Below are 10,104 nucleotides of genomic sequence, written 5' to 3' on the forward strand. Positions count from 1 at the left end.
CTACAGGTTACAGTGTTTTACATAAGGGACAGTCTTCAGTATTTCAAATAACAGAATGAACGATTTTCTATTTCAGTGTTGTCTATGCACCTGATAGAGCCAAGAAAAACCAGCCCCTGGAAGTACACCAGGCACCTTCCAGCGTCCACGGCCGATCCGTTCTCACTTGACCCAATCTGAAATTATTTTCTAAACCAGTTTTTTTCTGAAACAGCAGGCAAAATGTAGACACACTTATCTGGAAGCATCTGGGGTCCACCTGTCGATCACCACAAGCCAGGGGGGTGGGGAGGGGGGTGTTCAGATTTGTTTTTGTTTAAGAAAAGACATCTGCAGTTTTGATGCACTCTTTCTATGCAATCGCCAGCCTCACAATCACAGTAGAAAACCTGCTATCAATGCGATAGTCCTGAACTTGTTGATTTCGTTTTGTCCTTGTTTTTATTTTTAAAAATGCAGTCTAAACAGCCTATGTTTTGTGTTTTGCTTTCACTGCACGGCGGTTTGTAGTCCGTGGTGAGAGGGTGGTGTGTCGGCGTTTACATTGCCGACCTGTGAGTACACATCGTCCGTCTGCTGCACTCCTCCCGGCGGCGTCATGCGTTTCTCCTTCTGCCTACGATTGCAGAACCAAACCCGGACAACTTCTTTTTCCAACTGCAGGCTGTCTGCCAGGGTGGCGATCTCCTGCGCCGAGGGCTTGGGACATTTCAAGAAGTGGCTCTCCAGCGCTCCTTTGACGCTCACCTCGATGGAGGTGCGCTTCTTTCGCTTCCTGCCCTGAGCCGCGATCTTGTCGATGCTGGTGGGGCTGCCGGTCGACGAGTCGGCCTCCTCCAGCCACTTGTTCAGCAAGGGCTTGAGCTTGCACATGTTTTTAAAGCTCAGCTGCAGCGCTTCGAACCGGCAGATGGTGGTCTGGGAGAAGACGTTGCCGTACAGGGTGCCCAGCGCCAAGCCCACGTCGGCCTGGGTGAAGCCCAGCTTGATCCTCCTCTGCTTGAATTGCTTGGCGAATTGCTCCAGGTCGTCCGAGGTCGGCGTGTCCTCGTCCGAATGCTCGTGGCTGTGGTGCTGCTGCCCATGGTCCACCAGCTCCGGCGTGTCCCTCAGCCCCGGGTGCAGGCTCTGCCCCCCCGCCTGACTCAGCATGCCGTTGACGGTGAATCCGGGCTGCGAGTAGATGAGCGGCTGGACGGCCGAGCCCATGGACGGCAGGTGAGCCGTGGTGGTGGCCCCCCAGGCGGTCGGGTGGCCGCCGTGAGACGGCTGGTGGGGCGGCAGGTGAGGCGGGCGGTGGTGGTGGAGGGGAGCGGCCCCCGTGTGCAGCTCGTCCCGGCCCACGACCTGCACCGACGGCTTCACGTCCTGTTGCTGCTGTTGCTGCTGTTGTTGCTGCTGCTGCTGCTGACCCAAGGGGCTGCCGGCCATGGCCGAGGACCAGGGCGAGCCGGCATCGGTGTGCGGCAGCGCCGTCACCCACTGGTGTGCATGGCTGAGCATGTGGCCGTTGCTGGCGATGGCCCCCTGCATGAAGTCGCTTTGCACCATTTTCGAAGGATCTCGGTACGTGGTCGCCTGCTGCATGCCGCCTGAGTCGCTGTGCACGATAGAGTTGGACGACAGGATGCTATTGCTCGGCATGTAGGGATTGGACGTCGCTGTCGCCATGGCTTTTCCCTCTCTCTCTCTCGCCTGTTTGTTTTTTTTGTAGTTGTTGTTTGGTTGCCAGAGATAAATAGAAATAAAAGTGGGTTGTTTTTTTTTGTTGTTTTTAAGTTCCTCTTTTCTTTTTGTTTGGCTCTATTTTGTTGTTGTTGTTGTTGCTGAGAGTTTTGTTGTTGTGTATGGGATGCTGCTGGTGCTGGTGGTGGGACTTGGGAAAGCTGCTATTTGACAGCTCCCTCCTCACATAGCCAGTGTTTACCTCGGCCGCCGCGCCGCGCTCTCCCCGCGCACACCACAAAAAAAGGAGGAAGTTCAGCCAGAGACTCCCGCTGATTGGCTACCCGCTGGGTGATTGACACCTTCCGACTGCGAGACTCGGGCGCGCGGCTTCCTTCCGGCGGTTCCGATTGGCTGCTTTTTAATTAGGGGAATGTCGCTGTTCTAGGTGGGGGGAGGGGAGGAGGTTGTTGGGTTTGAGTTTGGGGGGTGGGGGGGGGGTGGCTGTGGAGAGGGAGATGCGACCAAGCAGAAAAGCTGCAGACCAGCCAGCCTCGGTGAATCAAGAGAATACGTAGATTAAAATAAGCAGCAGGCAAAACAAGGACAAGTTGACCATTCCTGAGGGAATGAAAAAAGACTTAGACCTCAATTTGCAAACGAACAAGTTGTGTGTCTAAGAGAGTAAGAAATGCAACTGGCTCATTTCGCATTGGAAACATAAACTTCGAATGCGCCAATTTCCGTCTTAGCGATTCATTCAGACCTGCAAAAAAAATAAACTCCGTCTAATGCACAGCTTTAGACTCCGGTGTGAGGTTCAAAATTTGAGGGGGACCAAATATTGCACGGTAACAGACGCGCGATGGTTTTTTTTTGTCTTTAGATACCTATTTCTTGGCGATAGTACACTCGTTTATATGTGGAACTGATCTGAAGCCTTAAGACCCTCCAACCGTAAGAATTTCTTCCTTTCGCGCGACTGCCAAAGAGTTCATAGATGTAACACAGATCTCATTTAAATCTCTGACTCTCCAGGTGCAGACGCTGAATAGTCTGTGCCAGAGCCGCAACAGCATGTTTCCTTTGCAGCAGATTTTCCTTGGACCATTCTCAAACCAAGTCTCGTGGTTTTGTTTACACTGAATAGGGAATATAGAAGCGGTGCCATGGGGCCGTCTTTCATTAATATACAGTGAGGATTTTGTCTAAATTACTGCTACGAATTTACAGTGCACGCATTTAAAGGCTTTTCAGGTGGACTGATGAAACATGAATGTGTCGCCGAAAAGGACCATATTTCTCTCAATTAAAAAGCTTAAAAGTCAATGGTTATGACGGAAAAGACCTAAAATACATTTTGTTTCAAAATAAACGTCTTGTATAGCTTGTTTCCCCACCAAGAAAAAAGTAAAACATCAGAGAGCAATTTGTACTGATTTACATTTGCATAAATTTTCATATATTTTGGTGAAAATAATAGACTAGTGAGTGCTGGGCTCAGTGGAGCCAGTACAAGGGTACATCTTAGCGAGGATTGACGAGGAGCAATTCGGATCGAAGGTAAAAAGCAAAGCAAATATTCCAAATATACGAAACTTTTCAACACTGTTTACGGTTTGAACAGCGAACATCCCATTGGTAAGTCTGGTATCCTATCTCAAAGGGCTTTATTAACAGGTTCATTTGGATTTTAGATTTTGGGGCATTTGAGGATCGGAGGCGTTGGGCTCGGTTTTTTTTGTGTGTACTAACATTTGCTACATCGATCTGCTGTCCGGCGCTTCACCATTGCTGTCGAGGAAATGCGCAAGTAGAGAGCACTGGGCAAGGCCACAATTATAGGAGATTCTAGCATTAATTAGGTAGCGAAAATGTTTTAAATGATCTCAGAAATAAACGTGCGCACCGGAGCACATCGTTCACCGATAACATAGACACCATAAACCAACCCTGTGGTTCTTGGAAGTCTGTCCACAGTATCACGATCAATCAGAACTAACGAGAACTTGGCTGAGTTCTCTAGAGAGATGGGTGGTGTGAGCGTCAGGCATAAACTAACAAGCCGCCATCTCCCAAATTTAAAAGCATCTTCTGCAACTTTCCTTCCATGACTCCAAAAAGGTAAAACTCGGCGCACACCGGAAGCACTTCGATTGCCAAGGTCAAGTGTAAAAGAAATCTTCTAAATATGACATTTCATCCTGTGTTGTCCTCCTCCGCGGCTCCCGTCTTTAAATCCAGGCACTTCATATTATTGATTCCAAAAAAAGATTCGCGTAGTGACGAATGGAATTAATTTGAATGTCAAGCTTACTTAAACACACAAACACACACACATTTGTATGTATACGCGCCCAGGCACGTGTACGTGTGTATGATTAAACGATATAACGGTACATAATTCTGCACCCGTTTTCAACTTTGAAAGGGGTACTTTATGTCCATTTTCACCGCGCGATTGATTTTTATAAACATTGATTTCTTTATCTTGTAAAGTATGTGTGTGTAGATATGCTGCTGTAACAGTTTATTTAAGTCTGTTTTCTCAATTTCATTATATAATAACAAATACAGCTCAAAGTGTGCATCAGGTCGAAGTAATTTGCAGTAGCAAAGATCAAGTTTTTAAATGAATAATTTTTTACATTGTTACATCTCTCACACAGTCTTTATCTTTTTCTTTCACACACGCACGTATTCCTTTCTCCGTCAAACACATCAAGAGTCCTTTTTATTTCACATCCCCCCCCCCCCCTCCGCCCCACACGCGCGCGCGCACACACACACACACACACTCTCTCACACACACACACACATTTTCACTCTTACCTTCTTCCTTACTTCCCTCTGTGCCCCTTTGGAACAGATGCCTTGTAGAGCTGCTCCCCGAAGATCATTTGTTTTCTTGACGGGGTGCATTTCTGCGCACAGCATTTTCGTTGCCATAGAGAACCAAATAAAAGGAAAGAACAGTAGTCACATTAACCTATATGTTTGTGCACTCGGGTTTAGATAAAGGACTCCATTTCAGTCAGGAAGAACGCTCGGGACCCCAAGTCAATGTATAAAGCTCTCTATATAGTCAATAAAGGCAGCCGTCTTCTATTCCCAATTCTGACATTTTAAAACATAAAGTTTATTTTTTCCTCCTGGGTGCTGTTAATTTTTGTAAGTTGCGGAGTCTGGAGCACACAATGCAAATTTGAGGTTTGAAAGGCGCTGCTTTAGCACGCCGTGGGCGATAGGGAGCACTGTCGTGCGTGAAAAGACGGAGCAAAGCGCAGAGAGAAAACGGAGTTTAGAGCCCAGTCATGAAGAGGGAAGAGAAAAGTAGAAGCCACAGAATTAGTTTATACAAAAACAGGCGAAATATGATGCCTTAAAAATGTCAAAATAGTAACCATATATGTTAAAGTGGGCGTGACTCCTAGCCTCTAATTTTAATTATAAAACGTTTCTGTCAGTTCTTTAGGAAGTTTTTTGTGATTCTTAAAAATAATGGTCTACAATATAAAATATGCGTAAAGTACTTAACGCAGCCGGTATTGAAATTATAGGAGGTTGGGAAGAGCAGGACACATTTTATATTTGAAATTACTTCTGTTGTTGAGCACAGGGATACGAAAGCAAAAGACTCAGGCGGGAGAATTAGCTACAAACGTGTAGCACCAGTACGAAATCTCCAGTGCTTCAATGGGGCACTTCCCATGCAATAGCCTGCACCCGAGTTGAACAGCGAGCCAATAGTTCAGCAATAGTTTTTGTTGTTGTTTTGGAAGTTTAATACATATATATATATTTGTCAGTGTTGCTACTACTTAGCTCAGTTTTGTCGTGTGGACTATAAAGTTTTAAGGTGAAGAAAAGCACCAGTTTCTTTATTTTCTACATAATCCCAACTCGCCCCAGCCTATTCTAAGAGTCTCCAATTAACTTTGTAACAGTTGGCTTGAATATTAAAGAAGCGTAGAGCGTCCACCGTGAGTTAAGATGCACGTTGAAGTGGACTGTCTGATGTTCTGCTGCAGCGTAGATAACCGAATGTGGTGATGGTTTTTGTGAAAAATCTCATTTAACACCTTAATTTCGACATGAGAAGCAAGCCTTTGGCTAACAACTCCTTTCACTTCGAGAGATGAAAACCGGGTGAAGTGTTCTTAAACCTCTAGACTTAGAGGAGTCTGAGGATTGATAAAGGTTTGCTGAGCATGTGACCCCTACCGAATTAAATTTTCAAATCAAAACACAGATATAACACGAGGAATTGAAGAGGAGGAAGGGCACGTGAAATGTGTTATTCGTGAGGAAAATGAGGAAGATCACCTTGCGGTGGAGACTATTTAAAGGCCCGGCGCTGTGTACAGAGGCCAGATTCGGCCCCTCTAAAATTTGTTAACTTTTCTGGGGATGTTCATTGTTTGCGCGAATTCTCTCTATTGCCCAGTCTGTGACAATGTATGTATCTGCGAGATTCTCGCCCGTCTGCTTTAGATTTTCTTCAAAGAAAGGTTAAAGATTTTCCTCCGGCCTCAGAATGATTGCCCCATTTTATGCATGGCAATGGGTTTTCTACATTAGAAGAAGCTTTAGTTAAAAAAAATAGACGCCAAGCGCAATGACTAAGAACATCACAGAATCGAACAGTATATCCCAAAGTATAGGTAAACCGTTTATAAGTAAACACTCGGCTGTGCTTCATTAACTATTGAAGACGAAAAATATACTTATAAATTCACAGACGTTTCCAAATGATATAATTTCTATTGTTTCTGGGCCGTTTCATCTTCGCTACTGTTCCCGTTTAAGTCATTACCATTCCAACAGTCTGACCTTACGGGTGTTCTCTACAATGGGGATGATTTGGTAATTTAACATCGCTAATTACTGCATTACTTGTTGGTGGAGGAAAAGTTACAGAATAATTCAGCTCCTGCAACATGTTTGCATGACTCTGCACTTAGTGAAGTGAGATATCACAAAGTAAAAACGCGCCCTATTTCTGTTTCGGAACACATCTTTTGCTTAAAATTAAGTTGAATTCAGCAGTTTGGGAAGGTTGTTGCTGTTATTGTTTTAAGGTGCAAATTTGTGTTACATTTACTTCTGCAGCTTCGGATTGATCACCGGATGACCATTTTAAAACAACCTTTTGCTTGACAGGGAGGGTCTTGCAATAACGTATTTATATTCTCTTTTTGTTGACGTCAGCGTGCGGAGAAATATTGGTACTTTCTTTGGGAGTCAGTTTAATATGTGTATATTGCATTTAGGACTGTACATTTTAAGATTTAAAGGTTAACTGTCACAATCACTTGCGGGGTAAATTGTGGCAAGTATAAATTATAACAAACTTTCTTTTGAATCTGCAACTTTCCATAGCTGTAGTTGGTTGCCGGTGACTGTGAAAAATATGACCACTGGGCAGTGTTTTCTACACAGGAGCTCATCACAAACATGCGCTTTCGAAAAGTAAGTGTTGAAACGCCAGTATGTGAAACATTTCCGCGGTTTTCGGGACTTGCTAAGAAATGTCGCTACACAAATGTACTTGTTGATTCATTCACCGAGTATTGAATCTAAATTGCGAGTTATATTGACGATCAACTGTTGTGACATCCAAGTTTATTATACTTTTATAAACTGACAATGGGTAGGATTCTAATATTAAAAATGTTCATTGCTCCGTTCACACCTAGCAATACAATGTTTCAGGTTGGGGGCAAGTTTCCTAGGAAACATTTTAATAAGACATAAAACTCTCGTACACAAATTGTGAAAAGTTTTGGAGTGAATCATTTTCAATGGAAGTACTGTATGTAATTATCGAATGCTAATCAGGCGCTAAACTGGTAGCTCCTTATACCGAATCAGCATTGGTTTGTGCGATGCTGTATTTTCAATTTTTAAAAAAATATACTTTTACTTACAGAATATTTAGAAAACAAAATACTGAACATGCAGATTGCCCCTTCATGCGAGATAACCTGCACTGCCAGTGACAGTCCAGATGTTTCCTGAATGTCAGCACATTAGATTTTATTAATTTCTAGACTGGGAAGCGTGCATCAAAGAGTTATCGGGTGACGGGTGCACGGTTATCCATCTCATTGCATTTTATAGAAGCGTAACGTGGGCGGCCCTCCTCTCCCTCCCCACCCCCCTCTCCCATTCCCGACCGTTTGGGGTTTTAATCTTAAACACGATAAAACCGAGTCCAACACGAACATGAACCATGTAGCCGCGAAGTCTTTTTGAAAAGATTATTTTGGTGTTAAATAAGAAATGATCAGAGCCGCAAATGGTGGACACAGACATGGATCTTAGCATGTTTGATGTTAATCTGGAGTGCTGCTGTTTTCGATATGACCATGTTTTCTTACACAGAGCAGTGTGCACTCAGCATATATTAAAGGGAATAAATATGGCAGGCAAAAGGTGTTTTATGTCATAGAAAACGTGAATGTTATTTTGAAGAATGAGGCTGTGGATATAGATGGGAATAGCTACTTCAGAGTGTGACTGCTCCGGGTGCTTTGTTGTGTAGTAGTTTCATGTTAGAACATGCTTATCACTCATCCCTGTTTCTTGGCTGTATTTATATTGGTTTTGTATTAGAGTTTACATTGGATGATAGCAGAATCCAGATAACATCTATCCGGGGACATATTTCAATTGTTTTAAGATCAGGATGTGTATGTCACCTATTGGTATTATGTCTCCCAGAGGCCCTGTGTATTTTACATAGTTTGAATTATTACATTTGTATGTGTGGTGCCTTTCTCCGCGCGTGCAGTAGTGCTAGCTCAAGAGCAACGCGTTTCTTTTTGGTATTTTACACGCAGTTTCTGGTTTGTTTGCTGGTGACGGGATTTGGAACACATGCCCAGTTAATTTTTGTTTATTTTTAAAACCTTCACATTGATTTGATATTGGAACGTGCATATTACCTGCCATGTGACTGCTGCTTCTCACGTTTTATTCGATGCAACCGTGGCATTGGGATATGCACATTATTCTTGCATAAATACCCGTTTTGTTTTACAGCGGCTGCAAGGCTCTTTGACGTGTGATGTTATTCAAATGTCCCCGTTTTTACAACGCGGCCGGCGAGGAATTTCGAACACGTATTAAGCCAATGCATCCTTTTGTTGCTTGTTTTCTGTTAGTTGACCGGTTAAATGTGAGTGTGCGGTTAGAGGCTGCATGTACCCCGCAGCCAGAGGCTGGGTACCGATCGCAGCAGTTGCAGCCTGCCTGGTTGCCCTTTCACTTCTGCTTATTGTGAAAATGTTCGAATGCGTCTCCAGGAGTGGGTGCGGATTGTAATAGTTGCACTCGGCGTGGCTGCTCTGTTTTTGTTTGTCAAACAGGGCTCATCCCCTGGGAGCCGGGCATGTGGCGTATCCCTGCCTAGGATTACATTAATCAAAGCATTATTTCCCGAGGGATTCCCGCGCACAAATGATAGTAAATCCTAATAAAATTGGATTGCTGAGAAATGGAAAGCCAAAGTAACCTGTTCTCTTAAGATAAACACTGAAGCCAAATTATCTCAATCTTGGACCTCACCCGAACTTAACTGCGGCCACACCAAACTATAAGTACACCCGTGACATGGGGTATATTTTATATCTGGAATAGAGCATTACAAACACCGCGGGCTTGTCAGTGCACTCCAGCATCCAATGACTTCAAGCACAGGCCAGGGGAAGGATTGGCAGCTACAGCTGCCGAATCTCGGCCTCTGAATCGGGAGAGTGGAGACTGCCAGTAAAGACACGGGCAGTAACGGGGGGCGGGAGACCGTGCAGCGAGTTGCAATCATTGTGATGCAAAGCGAGATAAGTGGTACAGAAAATCCAAATCAATATAAAGGTCTGAACATCCTGAGTGCGTTACAACATATTATTGACTTCAACTCCACACCTACATAAAATAGGCTGAGAGTTGGCCTTAATGTTTTTAAACCAACCATGTGCCCCGAACAGATGACACGCCGAGAGTTTGCAATAACAAGAGAGATTCACTTCCTCACAACCTCTCACGGAAATGTTGGGTAAGCATATATGGAACTTAAACCACCACCTCATCGAAATGGGCGGCAGGCTTCAGTAACAACGTAGGCTGGAACTGAAATCAATAGTTAAGGGGATATCTAGACTTCAAAAGAGCGAACAATTCAAGGTGCAGAAATGCTTGAATCGCTTTCTCCGAAAGACGGGACAAGAGAGCGGTACCACAGTTCGGGTGGCATCAGAACCTTGAACCGTAACCGAGTTAGTATATAAGTGACTAAAAATATGGCAGGTAACGGAAGTTTGAAATTAAAATTTATAATACTGGAAAAACTCAGCAGGACAGGCAGCATTTGTGAAGGTAGGGTTAACGTTTCATGTCAGTGAGTCCAGTTGGAGAAACTTTGGAAACAAGGCTCTT

The 10,104-nt window shown here is 44.3% G+C and overlaps 1 protein-coding gene across 1 annotated transcript; it reads right to left on the reverse strand.

Moving 5' to 3' along the window:
* Positions 1-489: 489 nt before the first annotated feature.
* On the reverse strand, positions 490-1,671 carry LOC121284229 (POU domain, class 3, transcription factor 3-like). Its single transcript, XM_041199530.1, has one exon. The coding sequence runs from the start codon at positions 1,669-1,671 to the stop codon at positions 490-492; it is 1,182 nt and encodes a 393-aa protein (XP_041055464.1).
* Between the last annotated feature and the right edge of the window lie 8,433 nt (positions 1,672-10,104).

This window comes from Carcharodon carcharias, chromosome 11 (assembly GCF_017639515.1).
Source record: "Carcharodon carcharias isolate sCarCar2 chromosome 11, sCarCar2.pri, whole genome shotgun sequence".
NCBI lineage: Eukaryota > Metazoa > Chordata > Chondrichthyes > Lamniformes > Lamnidae > Carcharodon > Carcharodon carcharias.

Bases quoted from the DNA above. Each gene is read 5' to 3' on its own strand.
- LOC121284229 (XM_041199530.1), bottom strand. From the start codon at position 1,671: ATGGCGACAGCGACGTCCAATCCCTACATGCCGAGCAATAGCATCCTG.